At 46.7% G+C, this 24,361-nt stretch overlaps 4 protein-coding genes across 5 annotated transcripts; 2 read left to right on the top strand and 2 right to left on the bottom strand.

Annotated features, from left to right (window-relative positions):
- Nucleotides 1-579: 579 nt before the first annotated feature.
- LOC118511741 (protein ABHD13) lies at nucleotides 580-7,661 on the bottom strand. Of its 2 annotated transcripts, XM_036055191.1 has the most exons (4): nucleotides 7,394-7,639; nucleotides 7,055-7,284; nucleotides 6,217-6,979; nucleotides 580-1,233 (listed from the first exon to the last, which is right to left on the bottom strand). In XM_036055191.1, the coding sequence occupies exons 2-4, from the start codon at nucleotides 7,206-7,208 to the stop codon at nucleotides 1,125-1,127; spliced, it is 1,026 nt and encodes a 341-aa protein (XP_035911084.1). In that variant the 5' UTR covers nucleotides 7,209-7,284; nucleotides 7,394-7,639; the 3' UTR covers nucleotides 580-1,124. The 2 variants fall into 2 exon arrangements, with proteins under 2 accessions (XP_035911084.1, XP_035911083.1); XM_036055190.1 differs by having other exon boundaries at nucleotides 7,055-7,661.
- A 292-nt stretch (nucleotides 7,662-7,953) lies between these two features.
- On the top strand, nucleotides 7,954-11,302 carry LOC118511737 (nucleoporin NSP1). Its single transcript, XM_036055187.1, has one exon. It carries the CDS (start codon nucleotides 8,117-8,119, stop codon nucleotides 10,865-10,867), a length of 2,751 nt encoding a protein of 916 aa, XP_035911080.1. The 5' UTR covers nucleotides 7,954-8,116; the 3' UTR covers nucleotides 10,868-11,302.
- On the bottom strand, nucleotides 10,251-13,979 carry LOC118511739 (DNA repair and recombination protein RAD54-like). Its single transcript, XM_036055189.1, has 4 exons — nucleotides 13,853-13,979; nucleotides 13,278-13,786; nucleotides 12,716-13,211; nucleotides 10,251-12,650 (listed from the first exon to the last, which is right to left on the bottom strand). The coding sequence occupies exons 1-4, from the start codon at nucleotides 13,853-13,855 to the stop codon at nucleotides 11,307-11,309; spliced, it is 2,352 nt and encodes a 783-aa protein (XP_035911082.1). The 5' UTR covers nucleotides 13,856-13,979; the 3' UTR covers nucleotides 10,251-11,306.
- A 461-nt stretch (nucleotides 13,980-14,440) lies between these two features.
- On the top strand, nucleotides 14,441-21,064 carry LOC118511738 (ER degradation-enhancing alpha-mannosidase-like protein 3). Its single transcript, XM_036055188.1, has 12 exons — nucleotides 14,441-15,738; nucleotides 15,927-16,073; nucleotides 16,811-16,963; nucleotides 17,034-17,187; nucleotides 17,255-17,818; nucleotides 17,891-17,980; nucleotides 18,057-18,309; nucleotides 18,377-18,645; nucleotides 18,759-18,993; nucleotides 19,072-19,167; nucleotides 19,235-19,407; nucleotides 19,471-21,064. Exons 1-12 carry the CDS (start codon nucleotides 15,569-15,571, stop codon nucleotides 19,582-19,584), a joined length of 2,418 nt encoding a protein of 805 aa, XP_035911081.1. The 5' UTR covers nucleotides 14,441-15,568; the 3' UTR covers nucleotides 19,585-21,064.
- The last annotated feature ends 3,297 nt before the right edge of the window (nucleotides 21,065-24,361 follow it).

The following is a 24,361-nucleotide window of genomic DNA, read 5'->3' as shown; positions in this document are numbered from 1 at the left end:
GCCGCTCACCTTCAAACGGCGTTAAATTCCCCCCAAACCCGAAAGCGAAAAATCGAACTCAATAAATAGCATTACACACGGGACGAAAGAAGCTCGCTGCTCGTCAATATTTAATATGAATCGATGCCATCCAAAAAGGGCCGAATATTGATTGTGCGTACAAGGGCGCTCTCGCAAACCACCGCGGCGGCACCCGGTCGAAATTCAATCATTGACACCCTGCGCCAGCCACCGTCAATTTATCTTGTCTAAAGGTGGCAACCAAACCAGCCGAGCACACCTGAAGCAACGGCCTTCGACCAGCCCTACCGAGGTGAGGGAACCAGCACCCAAACGTAAGCTAATAAGAATTTTATGTAATTTTCTTTCTTCCTACGAAACCCGAGCCTCGAGTTTTCGAGTGAACGACGGGCGAGAAAAATCGCTGTACCAAAACCGGTCTTCCCGACCTAGGACGACTACAGCGTTTTGGGGCAAATCTCTCTCAGAAAGAGTAATTGAATCAGAGACGAAAAGCGAGCACGGTGGATGATAAATAAATGATTCCGGGCGGGGCAAAGCAGAAACCATTCGGGGAAATACGCTTTAACGCTAATTTATTATTTTAATATTGTTATTATGCTAATGCTCCAAATTTAACCACTTATTGTTTACTGTTGCTGTGTGTGTGTGTGACGTTCCCGCTCCTGGGTGCGCGCTGTCGCGGGTTTGTTGTTTGATGCAGGAACGAAGCTTCAGGTTTCCTTCACCGAGCTGTGGCCGCAAAAATTTTGTGTTGATGAGACGGTTTGTTCAACTAGATTCTAATTGTTTGGCGCTTGTAAAATGCGACAAGCGAGCTAGCGAGCTAACCTCACGAGCAGCGAATTCGTAATTGTGAGTGTGTGTGTGTGTTTTTGTGTGATCCTTTTTTGTTGCTTAGTAGGCAAGTTAGTAGGCCGCCGGCGCCCCGGTAATGTGCTCGTTCAATCGCGTTAAGTCATCATCATCATTACGGGTCAATTGCTCAAGGGTCTATCCATCACCGTTCCCCGTCGTTGGACCTATCACCGACATTTGGCAAGCAGCGCCCGGAGCGCGGATGGTACCTGGTGGGCAGCAAATCGCGTGGCAGTCGCAGCACCTCACACTTCCTCAATGTTGGGCCACACGTTGTGGCTTACCGGGGGCGTCTGTAGTGGTCCTTTGGTTTCTCTACACTCCTTAAGAAATTGGGCTACACCCTGGTAGTACCTGGAACGGAAGGAAGGACAGGGAAGGCACCGTAAGTTCGTGCGTAACCGTATTTGCACCACACAATCACGGCGCATTATTCATATTTAAATGGATGTGCCCGCCTTTTTTCAACTCCACCCCTAACGCACGCCGTTCGCGGGAGAAGGAAATGTAATAAACTTCAAGCCAAAAACGAACCCACGAGCGGCCGAACGCTATGGACTTCCACGGTATATGCGGAAACTTCACTCGAAACGCGAAGCAGTGCGCGTTTTGCGAAGCACACTAACCGACTGTCCTCTCCGCTCCGCTCCGTTTGGAGCTGAATAATGGCTAACGATTAATCATTACCCATCGCTCACCGATCACGCGTTCCGGTGAAGTTAGGCAGCCGCCTACATACCCCGGGGTGCTACCTAATCACACGGCCGGAAAATCTCCTTTTCCGCCGCGAGGTCACATTGCGTTTCGGAAGGATGAAGTGGATGAAAACCGGGCTGCGGTTTGCGTAGGTCGATTGCAGAAGTTAATTTTCAACATAAATCATCTCATTATAGAATTAATCGTACTGCAATTAAGCAATACGGCCAGGCCGTTCTTTATGAATAAAAAAAAAAAAAAAAGAATTAATCGTACTGGTTTGGAACCGGTTTCTTGGACAAAGAAACCGAAAACTAGAATGTTAAAGAAAGCGCTTCTTCAAAAATGATACACTGATATGACTAACATTTCAACGAACGTGTAATCTCAATTAATTTTTTTCCTGATTACCAAAAATGCACCAGCCACCAGGCGCCTCCATTGGTAGACGGGCTCCCCCAAAACTGCTCTAAATGTTTTTCACAGATCGTCCCATCGCAAGTAGCAAGAGGCAAGCACGGTAAACTAATCTCTCACTTACACCACAAAAGGAAACGGACTGAAATTTCCGTCGTTCCTCCGGGTCTAATCCGATTACCTGATGCGTGCACATTAACTAGGATAATGCGTACACGCTCGACCGCAGCCACGGTACATTAAGCGCACACAGAATCGTAATGGTCGTGTGTAGCGTACTGCCATCTGCCACGCACCATTATACCGAGGCAGGGGGGCGTTCCGTGAAATCTGATCCGAACCGGAAGCCGTATGCATCGATGTAAAACGGCAGTCCGGATTCAGCGGCCGGAATCCGAGAAAGATGGGTGTTGATGTTTTATTCACCGGCGCAACTCGAACAAAGCTACAATTATAAAGGAAAGATTCGGTTTTGTTGATGTATGAGGATCGCAAAATTCTGGAACCTTAGCAATTAGGTCCAAGCTTGAACACATGAACGTTTGGGTGTCACGAATACTCAGGCTTGCCTTATTTCAACACGAGTCTTTTCAGACCTCATTCTATTACTTGTTTCCTATCCTGTTTTCCACTGTAAGCGCCGCATGTTCTCTGGAGTTTAAAACTCTCGCTCAAAACTAGAATTCTGCGTTTGGATGACGGTAAAAGCTGAACGAAACGACAGAGCTCACAGAGCTTGTGAAGATGACTTTTCACGCGTCGGAGAAGGAAACATCTGTAAATTTGTGTGCATTGAATTATATGAGTGAACTAATTTTTCGCCCGACTATCTCATAAGAATAAAACAAAATCTTATCTACTGGAGGACTGGTAAACAGCTCGGATAGGATGTGTAAACCAAATGGGTCCCAATTTGTTATGAATTTCATCTGGAACAGTACATTATTTATTATATTTTTTCCATTATTTTTTTAGTTCAGGAAGACTCTGCACTTTAATAAATTTGAGAGAAAAAAATGTGTTGAGAAAAAAAAATTTAATCTAGTTCATTGAATGGCAATTAACAAGTCCAAGTAAAGATTTTTGATCATATCATATTTGATCAAGACTTCGGTTAATGTCCAATATTTGCAAACTAATACTTCTGTGTAGATCTTTAACAGAATTTGAGCTTTATCTCACCTCAGATGATATTGCCTAAAAAAAAGCATTTTTTAACAAGGGACAACGCCAAATCACTGTGTTCCCTGGCAATCTGTATGCAAGTTGTTGTGAGAAGAACATTTTCCTCAATATTGAACTATTATCTCAGCTTCAGATTATTATTCAAAAAGGATACAGATTTTTAAAATATTACATACCTGAATCTAATACACCCTAAACCCTTGTTTAAAGCAGCCATTTCAGCAATCCAATCCAATCGGCTTACAGGTTCAGTAAAGCAGACGGAAGTCTTTACACCGGTACTTCAAAGCTCTCATACCACAGCAAACAAAAAGAAAAGAAATCCTTTCGTTTGCTCCTGCTTTATTTTCTTAACCTTTCCGACCGAACCATTCACCCAAAATGCATCTCCATTAGCGGCTCATTGTCGAGGGAGTCGTTTCGGTTTTAGACGGTGTAAGCTACAAAACCACGTGGCGCACCCATTACTCCATCGTCACCCGCGGGAAGCGCACGGGCACGCGATTGATGATGAAAAATGGGGTTCAAATCTGTCCGTTACCGTCAACCGCGCCCGAGATGTAGGTGGAAACAATGAACAATGTAAAATTAATCCCGTCAAGTGTTGTAAAGCCGACCCAACCCCCCCCCCCCCCCCCCCCCCATAACCGGCACGTACGTAGACAACTACCGAAACTGAATACGAACCGGGAAAATAAATGTGCCAGTAGAGCTGACACCGGTACAGTCAAAGGTAGGCAATGCCAGGTTTCCATTTTGTGACAGAAATTTCCTTCGTCAGCATTAATGCCATCAAACGTCACCGTGTTCCCATTAACAAACACGCACAAGGGCAGTTAAAATGTATGCTGCCTTCCGTATTTTCCTGTCATATCCCCCCCGGCTACCCTTCCTCCATGCCTGCTTTCGCACATTAACGCAAAGGGGGGGGGAAACCCAGTCAAAGGAACCCCTCGAACAGTCACCGAACCATAGCAAATAGCACGTACATCCAACAACCGCGCTTATCCTTTAACGTGCGCGCACTCACTTGCCGCCACTCGCCGCGCGCGCGCGCGAATCGATGCCCGTTCAAGCGGAAAAAAGGGAAATCACAACAATCATTTCAATTTATGTAAAAGAGGATATCAAGTGATGTAGAATAATCCTATCAATGTCCTTCGTCTCTCTCTCTCTTGCACGTGTGCTCGCCAGCACACCGGAAATCATTGACGGAAGGCACGGTGCGGCGTAAGCATTCGCCACTACACACGAGACACACGGGAGGCGGGTGGAGCGGGTGATGATGAGCAAACTCACACACACACACATAACACACAGGAGTGAATAATACTGCAGTGTCTGCATAGCGGCAGGGCAGCATTAACAGATTGTGCGTTGACGACGTATTAGTCCGTCGTGCTTCTACTGCCGCCGGAAGCGACGAGTGCCTCCTGTGCCAGCAGCATTGGGTGAGAATTTCCTGCACCATTAGCAAAAGTGGGGTTTAATTACCATTGTGTCAAAATATGCTTTCTGTTAACTGTGCACCTCCCCCCGGTTGTACGTCGGCGATGCAATTGATACATTTTGTCGAACTGAATATTTTATCTACACGCAGTATGTCACAAATTTAAGCTTCTTCCGTTCGAAAATTGACTCCACTACTTAGGCTGGTCGGATTGGGATGAAATAATGTCGAAATTATGTATCTTGTGCATTGCGATATCGTTTTGATGACTGTCCAAATGTGAGACAGTTACCATTTTCCGACATTTTTCTTCTGATTCTTCTGTATAAAAAAGTAACGCAAGAGGACACGAGCATGAATGTAATTAATATTTCAAGCGAATGTATTCTCCCCGACTTTTGGAGACATCTTTGGGATTCAAACGTCCTAATCGCTCTTCGGGTATCCTGAAAACGAATTGGACACCAGACCTTGTCTTCAAGACAAGACCTTGTGCAAGACCTTGTGCACCACAGGAGAAGGCCAAGGAAGAAGAAGAGAATCGCTCTTCGATTGATGTTTTCAATTGCTACGTTATTAAACTAAAACTGTACTACATTACAATTATTTTTTGTTAACATGATTTCGGCCAGGTGACATGGCCACACAAAAAACAGCTTGTTTTTCGGAAAAAATCATAACTTTTTGTAGTTTTTTGGCTTTAATGGTAAACGTTTTCCCGGGATATATTGGCTTGAAGTTGTTGGAGATGAACTGCTATGTGAGCATGAACATTTCCCTAGTTTAATCGCAAAATTGTGTAACGTGGCACAATATTTCTCACAAATTACCGATACTGTGGCGCAACTGTCGCCTTAGCAGAGGAAGTAAGGGCGGATGGCATTAAATTCTCAGTAAAGATTATTTAAATATCATTCTACAGTATCGACGTGTATGAAGGATGTAAAGAAGCTTATGGCCAAAATTGTACCAGACTAATGTTTGTACAAACATGTTAGACGAGTTATTGAAAAAACTTGGAATCCATTGGTGGCTCACTCTGTGATTTCAACAGTGAGTGTTCGAATCCCTAGGATACTCTACCTACAGGGACAAGCAAAGTTACTTTATGGCTTCCTTTTTAAGTAAGGTCACACTTAGACCTCTCTTTCTTATACTCATTTCACATGAGTATCATGAGCAACTTTCATTGCAGACGCTGGCGCGATACATATTAAACCGTATAGCAACAACATCAAAATATATACGAAAAGGAACTAATCGGCCAGATCTCCATAAGAATCCGAATAATTTTCATAGTACAAATTAAAGGTCAAACAACGCAAACCTTTAGCAATACGGCCAGGCCGTTCTTTATGAATAAAAAAAAAACGCAAACCTTTAATTTTTCCACCCGAATCGCAATCGCAATCATTCCTACCGCATAGAAGACGTTGCGTGCCGGTACATCTAACAGCACGCATGCTACACGTTCCCAGCGAAACGTTGTATACGTTACACAACTTTACCTGTCCCCACCAACCGTTAAAACTATCCTTAGAACGCGAAGCAACGGAATCATCAAATATGCATTCGATCGGGAAACTCACCCATTCACAGCCCACGTGTCGTTATGCGATCCACCAACAATCTGCAGCATCTGTTTGCGGGTGCTGCCACATCGCGTGTGCAACATCGTCATCATCCTCGGAGGCACTAGTGTGTCGGCCAGGCCGGAAACGAACAGTATTGGGGCGGAAATGAACTGAATCTTGTGCACGGACAGGTACTGGTTCCGGTACAGTAGCAGCGGCAAATATTTCACCGCCGGGTGAATCAACTCCACCGCCATATCCGGTATGCTGGTGAACGTGTTCTCCACAATCACACCCATAATCTTCGAACCGTACACCGCATCGGCGGCCAGATCGATCGATACGGCACCACCGAGCGATCGGCCGAATATTATGATTTGCCCATGATCCAAATCATGCCGACTGAACAGATGATCCAGCACGCAACGAGCGTCGGCAAAGAATCCCTTCTCGCTAGGTGTCCCCGTCGACAGACCATATCCCCGGTACTCCACCATCAGCACGTTGCACTGGAGCGTGTGGTAAAAGCCGCTAGCGTTCTGCAGGCGATGGCCCATATTGCCGGCATTTCCGTGAAAGTACACAATGGTCGGTACGTAGCGGCCCTTATCACCCGGGTGCCGGATCCAGAAGGCGTGCAGCGAGGTGGCATCCCGCGTTTTCAGGTGTAACGTTTCGTAAGGCAATCCGTGCATCGACGGAACGGGTATGAAGATTCGTGAATTGGCTGGCAGCTCTGGATGGTACAGAAGGTTGTCTTGTGCGTGGTACAGGATGCCTACAAGCAGAAGCAGAACACAGATTAGCAATGGGAACGAATGGGCGGTCTGGGCGGTTAGCAGCAACAAATTACCCGACACGGCAAACAAAAGCAGAAGGAAAGCAAAAAAGCCACCGTACACCACGTATATCAGGAAGGCGGTCAGTAGCGCGGCACCACTAGCGGCCCATATCCGCATCGCTATTCCGGCCAGCACCCGCACAATCTTCCAATCGCGGAATGACATTTCGGACGGCTTTCGTTCGGTGAATGTGACCAACTTCGGGGACTACTTTTCACAGGACAACAATAACGCACTTTCCCTGGGTATGCGGGAAAAATCAATCAACACGTGCCGAAAATCATCACCAAATAAGGTTCAAATTCTTAACAGAATTTTAACGCAACAAAAACAGGCAGGTTGAGATTTACGTTTGGCAACGTTCGTTCCGGTCGATGCTGCATGGCGTTCGCTTACACGAGCGTACATGATATTCGGGATCGTGAAAACCGGATTCAACTATACGCACAACCGGCTAGCGTACGTTTACCATCGGAAAATGTTGATTTCGCGGGGAAAACACTAACTCAAGGGTGGGAAAATCGTGCCGAAAGCCGAAACTGTTACGGTTCTATTGGTTATGTGGACTGTGTGGCACCGCAATGTTTGTTGTTTTTCCGTTTCGTTCTAGGAACATTGACAGTTGCCTGTGTTCTAATAGTACTAAAATGGATTCTCTGTACTAAAACCGGTTTATCCGGGGCAGTTTTATTTTGTTTCCATTTTTATTTTTATTTTTACTTTGCTCACATGAAACCATCTTCAAAAACAGTTTTTTAATATTTTGAACATATTTCGGAAATTTTAAAATCAAATAAATGCTCTTTCCATATAAAAAGTCAATGCGCATGATCCCGCCAAAAATCAAAACCACCCGTGCACGCCATGCACACTGGGACCGGGCAACGATTTGACCGGCAACATTTGACAGCCCACCGCATTGACGTTCCGCCAGCTCCGTAAGCTCTACTGTTTGTTAACGCGATCGCTTCACGTTTTCTTCGTGCGTCGAAAAAGTTGGAAAAAAGTGCAATACCACGCTTGTACTTCCGCGTAGAGTATCCCGGGCGCTCCCTGTTTGCATCCCTTTCGCAATGGCTAAACGCGGCCCGCAGTCGTCGTTAAACCATCTGAACTGGAACGAAACCGACGAGCCGGAAGAGAAGGGCGAGTTTGCAAAGGCCAGCGACGACGTTTTAAAACAGCGAGTTATCAAAAAAGCTCGGCGCCGGGTGGCAACGGACGCCGCCGACAGTACCGCACCGGGAGCAGCAGCATCAGCAGCATCCACGTCCGTGTTTGGCTCATTCAAAGGATTCGCCTCGACACCGCTGGCGAAGGGTGGTGCGGATAAGCCGGATGGTGCGCCCACCTTTTCCTTTCTGTCAACGCTCGGTGCTGCTGCCGGCGCCAAAACGAACGGCAACGGTACCGCCACCGTATCATCGAGCGGGACAGACAGCGGTGTGGCCGGTTCGGCGAAGCCCATGTTTTCGTTCGGCACCAATCAGGGCACAATCGGCGACGCGGATGCAAGCAAAAAGATGTTCACCTTTGGTACACCGAACGCACTGAAAGCGGACAGTACGGAGGGTGCGAAAAATGCGTCCTCCACATCGGCCGGGTTTGGTATATCATCCTCAAAGGACGGTGACAAGGAAGGTGCGGGCAAAGGATTGTTTAGCTTTGGTGGGCCAACGGCAGCCAATCCGACGAGTGGCGGTCCGACACCAACCTTCTCCTTCGGTACGGTACCGCCCAAACCGACGGATGCATCCAAGCCGGACAAGAACTTCACGTTCGGGTTTGCTGGTGGCAACAAAGATAAGGGTGCGGACACGACACCAAAAGCGACATTTTCGTTCGGTTCCATCGCAGCCAAGCAAGACGCCGGGGAGGCGGAAAAGAAGCCAATCGCGTTCGGGTCTCCGATCGGCTCGAAAGATTCTTCCCTGAGTGCAGCTTCCTCGACGGGTATGTTTAACTTCGGATCGAACGCCGCCAAAAAATCCGACACGAACGATGCGGAAAAGAAGACATTCGGCATAGGTAGCTCACCGGCCGCTCCCAAAAGCACATTCGCATTCGGTTCTCCTGCGACAAAAACAGACTCAGCCGAAACGGAGAGGAAAGGGTTTACGTTCGGCAGCTCACCGGCCGCATCGAAAGAACCCGCTGCAGCTACTAAAGGAATCTTTGCGTTCGGTTCTCCGGCAGCTAAATCGGCACCGGCCGACACACCCGGCAAAGCAACCGTCACATTCGGTTCCCCGGCTGGTGGGAAAGACACTGCAACCACCACACCAAAGGGCACCTTTTCGTTCGGATCGGTGACACCTAAAGCGAACGCGGACGAGGGCTCCGACAAGAAGGCTACATTTTCGTTCGGATCGGTTGCATCTTCCGGTACGCAAAGCTCACCGAAGACTACATTCTCCTTTGGCTCACTGCAACCGAACAAAAGCGACGCGGTCGGTTTCGGGGCACCATCATCCCCCAGCAAGAAACCGTCCGAACCTGAGAAGAAAACGTTTTCCTTTGGCATTCCTCCCGCCGCAAACGTAACGGCGGACAAAAGCAAGGCCACATTCGGCACGCCGAAGGAAAACAGTGAAGACACGATAAAGAAAATGTTTAGCTTTGCCCCATCGGCCACCACGGCACCGAAGGTGGCCGATTCCGGTAAGAAGGAAGAGGAAAAGAAATCAGTTTCATTCCCACTCGCAACCACCACCACCAAGCCGGTGTCGGCCCCATCCGCTGCAACCCCCGGCACACAGTCCGCAAACATGAAAGCGAACGTAATTGCGCTAAACCACGCGTTCGTCGCGTGGATTACGCAGAAATGCAAGGAAAATGCGTACTGCAACTTTAGCCCGGTGTTTAAAAGTTATGAAAAATATTTCGCAAAATTTAAAGAAATGGAACAGAACGGTACGGAGAAAAGCTTGACCAACAGTAGCAGCAGCAGCAGCAGCAGCAGCACGGAAGCTACCTCGAAACTAACGTCTACGTCTTCCGCCTCCCAACCATCGAAGGTGGATTTCCCGACCGGTCCCGCAGCAAAGCCGGTGGAACCGAAACCGATCGAACCGGTTACGAAGGAACCCGAAAAGGCAAAGGAAAAGACAGGCTTTTTCTTCGGCACGTCAGCACCGAAAGAATCGCTCGCAGCGAAAACACTTGCAACACCGGCACCACCGGCAGCGGCAGGTGGTTTCACGTTTGGTTCCGGCAAACCACTTACTTTCGGTGGATTTTCGAGCACGGCCGCGGCCAGCACTGCAACCACCAACAGCAGCTCATCCACGGTGTCCACCACCTCGCCATCGTTCTTTGCCGGTGCGTCCACATTCGCTAGCAAAGCGATAACACCGGGCGGATTTACGTTCGGCAGCGGTGTAGTTAAGCCACCGGTTCCGGATAGCAGTGCGGCCGCGAATAAAGACGCCGCCGAGGAAGGAGACGCCGATGAGGACGAACCACCGAAGGTGGAGTTCACACCGGTCGTGGAAAAGGACAGTCTGTACTCGAAGCGCTGCAAGATGTACTTTAAGGTGGATGGCTCGTTCTCGGACCGTGGCGTTGGTACGCTGCACGTGAAGAAGGTAGAGTCGAAGGTGCAGCTGCTGGTGCGTGCCGATACGAGCCTCGGCAACATTATGCTCAACATCATCCTGAACGAATCGGTACCGCTGCAGCGCGTGGGCAAGAACAACGTAATGCTGATCTGTCTACCGACGCCGGACGCGAAACCACCGCCGAAGTCGGTACTGCTGCGCGTAAAGACAGGCGAAGAGGCGGACGAACTGATGGCAACTCTATTGAAATTCAAACCGAAGTAGAGCGTAGCGAGCTTGTTCGCAGGGCAGGAAATCGAAAATCGACACGCGCACGGAGCTCATGTGTTAGCTAAATCATATTACATACAATTAAACCACACACACACACACACTATTAAGACGGAAATGTACAGTAAACCTGGCATTGGTTTGTTTGGCGGAATCCTTGAAGCGAGGAATCCTACTTCTCCTCGCCGGACAGCAACGGATACGCGGGATTGTTTATTTCTTCTTCGTTCCTCCCATCCCCAGTACTCGAGCGTCACAGATTGCTTAGGGCCAACAGATAGACAGACAGACGGACAACGGCTATGGAGCCGTAACTATGAGAAGAAGCATCGTTTAGGTTACAGAGGTTTAGAAGGCAGAAACAAATTCAAATCGTAAATGATTTATTGTTTTTTTTTTTTAATAAACAATCGGTATGTTGGCGACTTGTGCGTTACAGAACAAAATCTTCATCCTTTTCATCGTCCTCCGGTTCGTCGTCCTCTTCGTTCTCCTTATCATCATCCTCCTGCTGCTCGTCCTCGTCGTCGTCCTGCTGTTCCTCCTTCGCAGCCAGTGCCTGCTGGCGCTTCTGTTCCGCAATCTGCTGCTCGACCACGGCCGAATTCGAACGATGATGAAACACGAACGAAACGCAGCCCGTAATATCCCACGACTTGGACAGAATGTCGTCCGGGATGCCCTTATTGTTCGCACTATGGTACCAGTGCACCAGATCCGACATGCAGTCGCTATCGTCCGGTGGTAGCTTCATCTGCACACCGTTCGTGCACCGTTTGCAGCGGAAAATGTCATGCGTATCGGAGCGCGTCTGTTCGTCCAGCTTGAACAGGTCCTTCAGATCGTCCTGCGTGAAATGACGCTCGCCGTCCTCCGCATTATCGACCACCGTCGTCGAGAGCGCCTTCTTATGCGTTTGCCGTTGGAAAATCTTCTCCTCGATCGTGCCCGTCGCTAGCAGCCGGTAGATGAAGCAAGGTTTCTTCTGTCCATCGCGCCACACGCGTGCCATCGCTTGCTCATCGTTGGCCGGGTTCCAGTCGGGGTCGAACATGACGAGCCGGTTGGCACCGATCAGGTTCAACCCGCAGCCGCCCGCTTTAGAGCTTAGCATGAAGATGAAATCCTTTGAATCGGGCTTATTAAACTCGTCCACCACCTTGCCCCGCTTCTTGATCGTCATCGTTCCGTCGAGCCGCACGTAACCGTACCCACGCTTGCGGCACAGCTTCTCGAACAGATCGAGCGTTTGCGTGTAGTTAGAGACGAGCACAATCTTGTCGGTTGTGTTGGTTTTTATCGACGCAAGCATACAGTCTAGCAGCATTAGCTTGGCGCCCAGCTCCGGCCGTAGCTCGCGTGGGCTGTAGCTATCGGGCAGGATGCTGGCCGCATTCTCGAACCCATCCGCACGCTCCTGTATCTTGTCGTACACAAGATCCGGATGATTGCACAGCTTCTTCAGCGAGGTAATGTTGGACAGTGCGGTTAAGCTTGCTTTCGAGGCAGATTTTTCCATCACACTGCGCCGGATAGTGTCGGACTGGAGGAAGCTTTTGTAGAGCGCCGTTTGTACTTCGGTCATACGCACACAAACGACCATTTCGAATTTTACTGGAAGATACTTTGTGAGTAGGGCGCTGGTTCGTCGGATCATGCAGCGGTTTACGAGCGCGGCGAGCTCTTGCAGCCGTTCGGCGGCTTTTTCGCGCTCGGCGTCGGTTGAATTTGCGTCCTGCCCGCGGAGGATCGGATTTTCAAACTGCTTCCGGAATTCCTGAAATTTTAGAGCGAAGAATCAATGTAATATGGATCTTCTACTGCAAAGAAGCTTAGACTTACCGCAGTTGAACCTAGCATTCCGGGATTTACAAAGTGCAGCAAGCTGTAATACTCGGTCAGATCGTTCTGTATCGGTGTACCAGACAGCAGCACTCTTCTACTCGTCTTCAGACCCATCAGCGCTTGGTAGGTAAGATTCTCGCAGTTCTTTAGCCGATGTCCCTCGTCGCACAGTACTGCACCGACCTCAGAATTGTTAAGAATGTTGGCGTACAGCCGGAACGTTTCGTAGCTAATAATCAGCACAGGCGTTCCGTGTCGTTGGCTTTGATTGGCCATATACTGTTCCAGCTCTTTCGTCGTTTGCTCTTTCGATCCTCCATCGATCGCTAAACAGTTCACCCGACAACCGAGCCATTTGCCAAACTCTTTGTACCAATTCTTTACCAACGAACTTGGACACACAATGATGGCTTTGCTGATGGTGGGTTTGCAATCCGGGCTTTGTCGTAAAAGCGTCCAGAGAAGTGTGATGCATTGGAGAGTTTTGCCTAGCCTTTGGGAGGATTAAAACATATCAATTATGATGTGTACGACCATGGGCGCAATTCCTTCCACTTACCCCATTTCATCGGCCATAATACAGCCGTTAAAATCGCCCTTCGCACCGGTCACACAATCGTACATAAACTTCACACCTTCCCGCTGATGGGGTCGTAGAATATTTCCGAGCAGTGGATCCACCACCACGTGCACCTGTATCTTGTTCTTGTCCATTTTCAGCTTGTCGTGCTCGGACAATTCCGGTGGGCTAAAAAGCACCAGCGCATTGCAAGCGAATGGATCGTGTAAGGCACGCCGGGCCGCCGACCGCTTCATGCCCAAGCATCGCGTCGAATGTTCCGGCACATAGTTTGCGATCGGTATCTTGAACGGTTGGGTCAATATTTTCATGATCATGAGCTCGTGTTCGGACACGGATAGCTTGGGGGTTGGCGGCTGATCCGTGCCGCCCTTTTCCGATCCACGTTTGCGGCATTCTCGCTGTCGTTTCTGGGCCGAGATCGGACTTTTGAACGGTGAGTGAACTGCGTTCGACGGGACACATCGCTGTGGTACAAGGCTTTTACGCTAAAATGGGAACAATTATTGTTGAATGAAGAGCATGAAAGAGAGGTACATTAAGCACTGGCTTACCATTGCTATGCACACTATCAATATGCCAACAATTTCAACATGCTAATACATGAAACGCGAGCGTTTTGTTTTCCTATTGTGCAAGCGTCTCTTTCGCGCGCCGTTTGTTTTGACAATTGCGTTGCAATGTGTTTATGGAACTGCGAACATTTTGCAGTCAACGTGTGATGACATCTCAGCAATCGGATTTTCCGTAAATTATGGTGTTAATTGCAATTAAATCAATTATCACCAGCCGTGCAACTAATTTTACGATTTAAATGGCCAAATACAACACTGTTCGGGTAGAAAAGAAAAGCTTCCTCTCGGCTTTCTTTGGTCATTTTGCACAGTTTTGTCTTTAGAATTGCTTTCGAAGAGAATCTTTTTTTGGTTCCAATTTAACATAAAACATTCCGCAGATATGCAGCAAATTAAATACTAATCAAAAGTACTTAAAAAATCACAAACAACCACAGTGCACGATTAACGAACATTTCGAAACAATATTTTGAATTATCATTGGACAACAGTAATTCACACAGATTTTTCACCGGGAATCGTTGAGTCGAACTGTCATTGAGTGCTGTCATAATTGAATATGGCAAAAATAGTCGAAAAAAAAACACATACGCACGCACGAACGGGAGAAAGGCCTGTGCAGAAAAGAGTTCGGAACGAATTCTGTACATTTGGGAAGAAAAACGGTAAAAGCTGCACATTTCCAACGTTTGTACGTGCTACACTAGGAAGCAGCAGCTTTTATCGGTGTAGTTCCCGCTCGTGCGTTAACGCTGTCGCAACGAAAAGCCAACTTTTTGCCAGTGCGATTGTGTACAAGTGATTGTAGTTTTCTTCGGCCCCATTGGCCAACAACACAAGGGGGAAAACATCATCACCATCATCATCGTCGTCATCGCTGAAAACAAGGGCAACTTCCAAACGGCAGTCCCTTCTAGCAGTACGCGACGATTTCCTCTCGCTTCGTTGCTGTGGACGGCGCGCACTCGCATTTCACGGCCACCAACATGTCGATGTGTACCGTTTCCTGATAGTACGCTGCGTCTGTTTAGTAGAGCAGGTGGTGTGCGGACGTGTACGTGGTGGGTTCCGTGGGAAAGGGCCAGTTAATGAGAGCATGATGTGCACATAATGAAGATACGCAGCTATGCTGACCCGTGGTTGCTGTGCTTGGACGGTGAAAGAATCAATCAGCAGCGGTGCTGCGACAGGGGTGGGGGGTTAGTGCGTGGAGCCGACAAGGTGGTGGTCAGTGCGGGGCTGTTGGTGATGGTCGTGGACCTAGAACAAAAAACCGCCAGGAAAACAGCGTAGCGCAACACCGAGCGCTATATCGCCTCGACCAGCTCAGCTCCACACTGCTGGCACACGTATCAGCTTCTCGAACGAATGTGTAGTAGCAGCTTCTAGCGGAGTTGGAGCAAATGGTCGCAGCAGCTAAACAAACACGCGTAAACCCATAGCATTTGCTAGATTGTGCCACCCACCGCACACGTATTCCCGTCCCGGTGACAACGAGTGAATTGAAACAGTGCATTCTTCGGCTCGTAACATTCCCGCGAGGAAAACTCCCAAACCAACGTACTCCTGGCTAGAGCGTACGTAAACAACCGGAAAAGTGTGTTCCCCCTTTGATCGGGAGGAGCCGCGCCAAGTAGTGGCCAACGCGGTGCGAGTGTGCAGTAGCAGCGTATAGGACACCTGCAATACAACAAAATGCGGACAGTAAAGACTGGAGGTGGCACTACCTCGCGAGAGCTGCTCACCTTCATCGCGATGGTGACGAGTGTGATGCTCGGGTTGACGGCCCTTTCGATGGCCCTGGCTGAACAAATGCCAACCGTTCCTACGCACAACATGTCCAACAAGGAGCGAAACGAGCTTAAGTACGGTGTCCCACTATCTTAAGACTTTTCAATGCAAGAATTTAAGCTAATTCATCGTTCTCTGTTTTTATCTCCCGCCAAAATTGGCCCTTCTACTGGGCTCGGTCGCGGGACGCGTTCCACGTCCTGGGGCCGGGTCCGAAGGGATATTTTGATTCTCGTTTCATGCACGCATCCAACACACGCAGAGAGGAAGCCAGGGAAATGTTTTACCATGCGTACCGGGCGTACATGGACAATGCCTATCCGGCGGATGAGCTGATGCCGCTGAGCTGTACCGGGCGTTACCGCGGTGTCACACCGTCCCGTGGCGACCTGGACGATACGCTCGGGAAGTAAGTTAATTAGTAGATTGGTCTCGGGTTGGCTGGTGGTTCACCAGTGCTTACGTGTAGCAATTTTGAAGCGCTGATAAGACCGCAGTTTCTCGTGGTTAATTTCTGCTATTTGTTTCTTGCCTAGGTGTGTTATGCAAACGCATACACACTAAGCCACACCAAACGTTATCATACGTCCGTCCAAGTGCTACGAAACGAACGATACCTTCTTATCTTGAAATTGTTTTTTGTCTGGTGAATATACGCGTTAACCCGATGCCGTTGCATTTGAGCAGGGTACTCCAAACAGAGGACCACAGGGCATATTTTCTTTTTAAATTCGTTAAATTAAAAATTATTTTTGAGTAGTTATTACACGCAACAAAAAATCACACAGCTCTCCGAGAATTTTGCTAGTGATACTGTAAAATAATTTTAAATAATATACAAAGACTTGCCTATTTTTAAGAAACGTAGTTGAATAATATAACCTTCAGCTGCCCACAAAAATGCTAGGGGATCCCTGCTCTAAAGCAATGCGTCACGTTTCGACGATCGTCAAGCTTTTTGCTCACCAAAACTGTTTACTCCAAAGAAGCTTTTTTATGTTATAATCTCTTCATGCCCAGTTCGGTCGTAAAATTGTGCTTTAAGCTACGGAAAAAAGTTCCTCGTTATGGTAGTGTTTTAGATCGCGTGTTCAAATATGAGCAGTATGGAAACTAAAAAAAGCTTTTTTATTATTATCATTTCAGCTTTTCCATGACCCTGGTGGACACGCTGGATACGCTGGTGGTGTTGGGCGATATAGAAGAGTTCGAACATGCCGTCAAGCTGGTGATCAAGGATGTAAAGTTCGATAACGACATTATTGTGTCGGTATTTGAAACTAATATTCGTATGATCGGGTAAGATTGATAATTTAGAAAATGACTTCCTGGATGATAAAGCTACTAATTGGCTTCACCCCTTTTACAGTGGTCTTCTGTCCGGACACATCCTCGCGGAGTATGTGCAGAAGCAGGCCGATGTGATGACGTGGTATCGTGGCGAGCTGCTTGAAATGGCGAAAGATTTAGGCTATCGGTTACTGCCGGCATTTAACACTTCCACGGGTATACCGCATGCGAGGGTAAGTCCTGCGATATGGAGGATCATTATTGGGAAGCGGTTTTACTGTTCTACCCTTTTGCTCGCAGGTAAATCTTAAGCACGGCATGAAGGTTGAAGCGCTGCGACATTCACGCGAAACTTGTACCGCTTGTGCCGGAACGATACTGCTGGAATTTGCCGCCCTCTCCCGGCTTAGTGGTGAACCCATCTTTGAGGTGAAAGCACACGCCGCCATGGACGCACTGTGGAAGATGCGGCACCGCAGCTCGGAACTGATGGGTACGGTGCTTAATGTACATTCCGGCGATTGGATACGGCGCGAGTCGGGTGTGGGTGCCGGTATCGATTCGTACTACGAGTACTGCCTCAAATCGTACATTCTGCTGGGTGACGAGCGTTACCTGGCCCGGTTCAATCGGCACTACCACGCAATCATGAAGTACATCAGCCAAGGTCCGATGCTGCTCGATGTGCAGATGCACCGGCCACACACCAAGACGCGTAACTTCATGGACGCACTGCTGGCCTTTTGGCCCGGGTTGCAGGTGCTGTCCGGCGATCTGAAACCGGCAGTACAGACGCACGAGATGCTGTACCAAGTGATGCAGATGCACACATTCATTCCGGAGGCATTTACGTTTGATTTCCAGGTATGCAGAAGAGGCGATGGAATTCCCATCGGGTGAAGTATTAATCGCTTTTTCTTTCGCTGCATTGCACAGGTCCACTGGGGTCAGCATCATCTTCGACCAGAATTTATTGAATCAACGTACTTCCTGTACCGAGCCACTGGTGATCATTATTATTTGCATGTACGTAGCAAGATCGTCCGTTGAAAACTTTTCTCTCTGTGCATTAAACAACGTTCCCTTTCTTCCCTTTACGTAGGCGGGCAAGAAAGCCCTGAAAGCCCTTCAGAAACATGCCAAAGTTCCGTGCGGCTATGCCGCGGTGAACGATGTCCGCACGGGCAAACACGAGGATCGAATGGACTCGTACGTACTGTCGGAAACGTTCAAGTATCTCTTCCTGCTGTTTTCGGATCCGGCCGATCTGATCCTAAACATCGAAGACTTTATCTTTACAACCGAAGCTCATCTGCTGCCACTAACGTTGGGCCAGCTGGGAAACCATACCTTCAGTAAGCGTTGCACCGGTGTTTGCTCAAAGCATCACGCGTAATTTCTGCTCCATCCACTTTTTTGCAGATGGTGTGCGCGATCAGGACGAGCAGGTGCATATGCTCGATTACATGCGGTCCTGCCCTAGCCCGAACAAGTTGTTTCCTGAAACAGTCCGGCGCCCACTCCGTGACCTCGTTACGGGAGTCTGTCCGCGCATATCGAGTGCCAAGCGACTTAGAGCGGCTGACTTTCAGGCAGGCAATACGGATCATCTACGAACAGTTTATGACATGGGCATTACGATGGTTTCTCTAGGCGAGGGCAAGGTTCAGCTGCTGCACAGCTTTCACAATGTAAGTGGCCGCTTTCGCCTTTAGCATGGCAAAACACACACACACACACACACACACACACACACACACACACACTGTAATAATGTAAAAAACCCTGCCTCCACGTTCCACAGGCCAAATCACCCGAGGACGCCGAACGCGGCCTTATCTTCATGCAGGAGATGGTGGAACTGTCGAACTCGAACTCCATCCCCAACACGCAGCTGCAGGCAGTCGCATTCCAGCGGGACGGTGATCGAGAACTGCTCATCCTCGAGGCCGGTCCCAGCCACTTCGGTATGGAGCTGGTGAACGATCTGTCCGTCGTGCAGCGTGCCGTCTTTGCGAAACCCGTCAAGGTTTGCAGTGGTAAGGAAAAAAATCGTCCTGTTTCGGTGGCGAAATGAGATTAATGAGATTGCTTTTTTGTTGTGTTATGCTGCTTAGCGCTGAAAAATGCTGACGAAATTCGTGGGAAAATCGTCATTATCGAGCGAGGCGAGTGTACGTTCGTCGATAAAGCGAGACGTGTACAGACGGCGGGTAAGTGTGAGATTTTTACTTAAATCGATGAAAAAGTACGATACACATGTTCCTTATCGTTCACCAGGCGCTGTGGCGGCAATCGTGTTCGACAACACACCAAACACTTCGATCAACAATCAGCAAATGTTTGCCATGTCCGGCGACGGCCGGGACGATGTGCAGATCCCGGTGGTGTTTCTCTTCACCAAGGAAGCGGAACAGCTCATCAAGGCCGTCCGAGAGCAGCCAAGCCTCGAGGTACTTGCTTCTATTTCCCCTCACATTGGCAATATGTTTAAACACTACCTTACCACATTGCAGCTCACGCTAATGTCCGTCACCGGGCTGAAGGAAAAGCTAGCGAAGGAGCAGCAGCAGCGAGCAAGCACAACGAAGACTGACACGAAAAGTAGTGACACTAAAGCGACGCCATAGTAGTAGCAGAGCTAGTAGAGGGGAGAGCGATCTATGTTAGCCAACGATATTGCTGCCGTGGAACAGGCCGTTGCCTGTAGTGGACGGTGTGTGGGAACAACCCTTCCTTTGGACCTACCGTGTACCGCCCCGATCTGGTGCAACTGCTCCCGATCCAGTCACTTACAACATTCTCACACACACACACACAGTGGATACCGTTTCAGCATGGAACGACGGAATCATACAGGCGCACAAGCGCAACGGGTTAGATAGTAATGAATTTATTAGCAAATTGTCGTACCGTGCCGGGAGTGTGATGCTCGCGACAGGAAGCGACGGACGCATTTTCTAGGAAAAAAAACAGAAAAAAGGGCGCTAAGAAGAAAACGGTCCTTGAAGTTGAAGGTGGGGTTTATTTTGATACTACTCCTAGTACCGAGATAGCAAATGAGAAGGAATCAAAGTGAGATAAACCAATGCCGGATGGTTAAAGAAGATTGTATAGTTCGGAAAGAGAACGACAATGCATTCAGGTGCATTATATTGTTCATTTCTCACCCCGGAACAAAAAAAAAAAACAAAAAGTGATACATTAGTGTATAGTAGTTAACTAAAGGAACGAAAAATGGCAAACTAACGGAAAGAGATGGAGAAGCAAGATGGTAGAAGGTGTACAGACGACGTGTGGCAAGTGACGGCGGTAGTCCCGAAATGGGGAAGTTAGTTTTGTGTTTTTTGATCGATATATTCATTCCTTTTTCTTTCTGTGCAATCAACAACTTAGCCAATCTATTGTTGCAATTAATGTTATGTTCTTTCACACTATTATTCCACATATCGCATTGCTACATGTTCGAGCTATTCTAGTTTATGTTGTTATACTTCTGTACGATCGCTGATGCGAAGAAGAAAACGATTTAAAACAAAAGCTGCTGTAAAACTTTCTGTAAATCACAATCTATTTCTAGTTAGTTGTTAAAACTGCTTATAACTACAGAGATATGTAAAACCAATTGGAAAAATGAACCAGCAAGCCGGAAGCTTATCGATTGTGTTCTTGAAAAATAGCCACCTCTCCTTTAGTAAGTGATTTTGTATACTCTGTGGTAGAAAAAAAAAACAAATCTTCGCTTCAGTTTGCCTGCTTCTTCATTCTTTGCTCATAAACTGTTTTGTATTTTCGTTTATTCGTTGTACGATTGAAGGAAAGCCGGAAGCGAAGCGAGAAGGTAGAGTAATTGAATTGAAACCAGCAGCTGAAAATTTCGTTATTCAAGCCGACGAGATGCGATTTAGATGCGCAAGGTTGTAAATAACTATTTTCTACAAATCCGGAAGCGTCCCATGGTTTATATTGAGGTAGCGCGCGCAAGAAGGAAGTAACGTGGACGTAACTCACGCTAGACGTAAGTAGATTAAATTTCATGAAACATGTTGCAATATGAAACCGTGCAGGGTGGTATAACTGAGCGTTAGGATGTAAGAAAACACTCAAAAAGAAAAAAAAAACGTAAGTCCTCTCACACACCACCAGGAAGCGGCGGTATGACGGTGTTTGTATGGTGGCAGGACCCAGACTGCCACCGAGCTGGCCCCTTCGAGTGGACGCAAATGCATTATTGTTTTTTGTTTTTGGCTGAAGACGAGATTCGTTCTTTTTCTTTTTCCCACTATTTCAAGATAAAAAATGTTGTTTAGTTGTGTAAATAAAATGGCAATTTTATATCAAACGGGGTGCATTCGTTAGGATCGATTTCGAGAAGAAAGAATCGCTTGTTTGTTTGATGACATTTTTTCGCTTTAAATGCTTTTAAGATAACTTTTTAATTTACCTGTGTTTTCCCATTTTGTTTTCAGAACGCGAAATCGTTCCTACATTACATCGAGAGAAAAAAAACATGTCGCTTCTAGGAGGTATTTCTGTTTTCCGACAAATGATTGCTAATTAGAAACTTCCCCATGGCCGGCAGGCAAATGGACAGTGCTGTGCTGGTCGTGCTCGACCTCTGATGGCGTCGGTGTCTCATTATAGCTGTCTTGGGCAGTTTGTGCAAATCATTTCATTTCCGCTGGCTACCAGCACGGGTTTCCTTAGTTGTTTTTCTTCCAATCCAAACAATGGTGGTGCATGTACAAGTTCTCCCTTGTTGTTCCTGCCGGTTACGTTTCCTGGCGACGGGCAGTCCGGAATCGAACGGGAAAGGGGAGGGAAATGTCCTGTCGTGTTGTGTGTGTGTGTGTGTTGGTAAGTTTGTTTTGTAATTACCCTGAACAGAATGATCTACATGGATGGCCAACGATACTTTTCGTTTTCTGGTGTAGGATGTATGATGCTACCGGGACAGTTGTAATTTCGCGATGAAAAGAATCTGATGCGCTGGATGAATGCATCTCGTTCTTCGAGCTTTAATTAATTACATACCTTCTTTTTCTTTTTTCTTCCCAAAAAACAAATTTGTAGGATATTTTAAAATAACGTTACATTATTAAACCTCGTTCGCTAAATCCAATTCGATAGTCTTACACATCGCTGGTCAACGGTCCCTCGATCCGTTGCTTACTTACAGGTGCTTTCGACAGGGGTTAATTAAAACTTTTTGATGAGTTATCGATTGCTGCAATGGGTGGTCTGTGTCGAAGGTCGCTCGATGAACTTGAGCAATAAGTAATTTAAAGGAACTCGTCACAAACTCACCATTTTCTCCACTTCATGATGAGCAAGGATTTCTACCTCTGGTCATTACAGTGCCTTATGATGAAATTGGGCATTAATACCTTTAGCTAATGTGCTATGTTCAATCTTTTTTATACATCGTTTTGTATTTTTTCTAACATTTTCTTGTGCTATTTAACCGATTTTTAATCCTTTTTCCGTTTTCACTCCCTTACTTTACTAAACTTTTTTTCTTTTCATTTCTTCTTTGGTTTGTATATAAGCGATAAATATTGTTATATCTCAATCTTTTCGAAGGGCTTTTTACTAAACAATTTTACTACCAATTTTTTATTATTCGCTCATTTTCTTTGGTTCGTTCGCACAATGATACCTTTTAAACTAACTCTGTATTTTCTCTTATTGAAATTATCAGAGTCTTGATCGCACGCAATCAGTTGAGCTGACATCATGCTCAGCGATCAAATGAGTATTTACATCTTAGTTCTCTTAGTGATACTGATCACGCTTTCTCAGTGATTTTTTGGAAATTTAACATTCTTTTTTTGTTTTTAGAGATTATTCAAATATTTTTCTATTCGCCTTGTGGTTTCACGATATACGCTATATTTTTTATGTGGTTTTCCATACGTTCTAGGGTGGTCAAAAATGAGATTCTGCTTTTTTACAAGTTTACAAGTTCTAAGAGGTATTCTTTTACTTATATTTGCGTTCGATTAAGCAAACTATTACTACTTTTTTCGATAGATTCTACAAGAATTTTTAAGTAAAAACATGTTTTATTACAACGTTAGCGTTACGGTCTAAGTGTCTCTTACAATAAAACCTTACTAGAATACTATTTTCATACTTCGCTTAAGCATTTTCTTTAAATAATGGATATTTTTCAAACATGTTACGACCCATTTCTAATATGTCTGGTTCGCACATTGTAGCGATGAATATAAATGGTTTCAGATTATGTGTATTCCGGTCGCTTCTTCGATTTCAACTAATTACAATTTATTCCCTTTTTTCTTCCATTCCTGTCAGAGTGTACAGCACTCACAACTTCCCAATCCCCATGCGAGACTCACGGTGACAACCGCGTTGGCTACTTATAGGCGCTTCACCCATTCAATAATCGGAAAAGCTTCCTAAAATATATCTGGAAAACAGTATAAAAAAAACCCTTCTCCAGAGATAAAGAAATGATGTGATAGCGACGTATTTATCCTTAAAACATAATAATTTTTTATAAAAATAAATTGGTAGAAAACGCTTGAATTATAAATCTGCGTTTCCCATATCTGTGTGTATCCCGTCCCGGAAAGCAAGCATATTTCATCAGTACAACATACCCTTTTTACATGATCCATATTTTTAACGGATGCGCAAATGCATGTTATTTCAAAGCAAAACCAAAAAAAAACACTCTCCCCATTCATTTGCATACACAAATGCAAACGAATCGAAAACAACAGCAGCAAAAAACCTCACTCAATTCACCCTCCTCGGCAAACGGAACTGTAGCTGGTGGCAGCAAACAGTGAAACAAACAAAGTTTGTGCCATGTGTGTGCGTTTTATTTAATTACCACACCACAGTTTGCGTAGAACAATACAGAAAACAAAAAAAAAAAAAGATTCAACCAAAGAGTGTCTCCGAATAACACTTTAATTGTTCCGTTTTCAATACAATAACTTCAACAATATTCCGGTTGCTGGTGCTGGTGCATGTGCATGTCCGTGCATGAATAACGTGCTCGCGCCTTAGAGGACGTGCAAAACAAGTGTCGTTTTGAAGGGTGGCAAAATTAATAATAAAGTACATCCACCCTCCGACCCCAAATCCACGGGACAGGCAGTCAGGTGGTGGGTAAATATTTTCACTCTTTTTACTTCCTTGAGTGCAGGAATTTGCATCAACACCAACCTTTCGGTCTAGAGCTCTTGCTCGAGCTCGATCTTCTTTCGTGTGTGCGCCGGAGATAGGCTAAAGAGCTGAGATCGCTGGTAAGCAAGTGCATTTGCATACCGTTGAGTACGTTGCAGCAGGGCAAAGGAAAAACATTTGCCTATGAGGAAGCACGATAATGCGCCTCACTCGATGCCTCGTTGATACTGCCGCGATCCGTACGAG

Source organism: Anopheles stephensi, chromosome 3 (assembly GCF_013141755.1).
Source record: "Anopheles stephensi strain Indian chromosome 3, UCI_ANSTEP_V1.0, whole genome shotgun sequence".
Lineage (NCBI taxonomy): Eukaryota > Metazoa > Arthropoda > Insecta > Diptera > Culicidae > Anopheles > Anopheles stephensi.
This window is presented reverse-complemented; position numbering and strand designations above follow the sequence as displayed.

Coding starts and splice junctions, on each gene's coding strand:
- LOC118511741 (XM_036055190.1), bottom strand. CDS start 7,208: ATGTCATTCCGCGATTGGAAGATTGTGCGGGTGCTGGCCGGAATAGCG. Junction 6,980..7,054: donor GCTTTTGTTTGCCGTGTCGG/GTAATTTGTTGC, acceptor TTCTGCTTGTAG/GCATCCTGTACCACGCACAA. Junction 1,234..6,216: donor GACACGTGGGCTGTGAATGG/GTGAGTTTCCCG, acceptor CTTCCGTTCCAG/GTACTACCAGGGTGTAGCCC.
- LOC118511737 (XM_036055187.1), top strand. CDS start 8,117: ATGGCTAAACGCGGCCCGCAGTCGTCGTTAAACCATCTGAACTGGAAC.
- LOC118511739 (XM_036055189.1), bottom strand. Junction 13,212..13,277: donor ATTATGGCCGATGAAATGGG/GTAAGTGGAAGG, acceptor ATCCTCCCAAAG/GCTAGGCAAAACTCTCCAAT. Junction 12,651..12,715: donor GAATGCTAGGTTCAACTGCG/GTAAGTCTAAGC, acceptor CTAAAATTTCAG/GAATTCCGGAAGCAGTTTGA.
- LOC118511738 (XM_036055188.1), top strand. CDS start 15,569: ATGCGGACAGTAAAGACTGGAGGTGGCACTACCTCGCGAGAGCTGCTC. Junction 17,188..17,254: donor CGGGTATACCGCATGCGAGG/GTAAGTCCTGCG, acceptor TTTTGCTCGCAG/GTAAATCTTAAGCACGGCAT. Junction 17,819..17,890: donor CATTTACGTTTGATTTCCAG/GTATGCAGAAGA, acceptor TGCATTGCACAG/GTCCACTGGGGTCAGCATCA.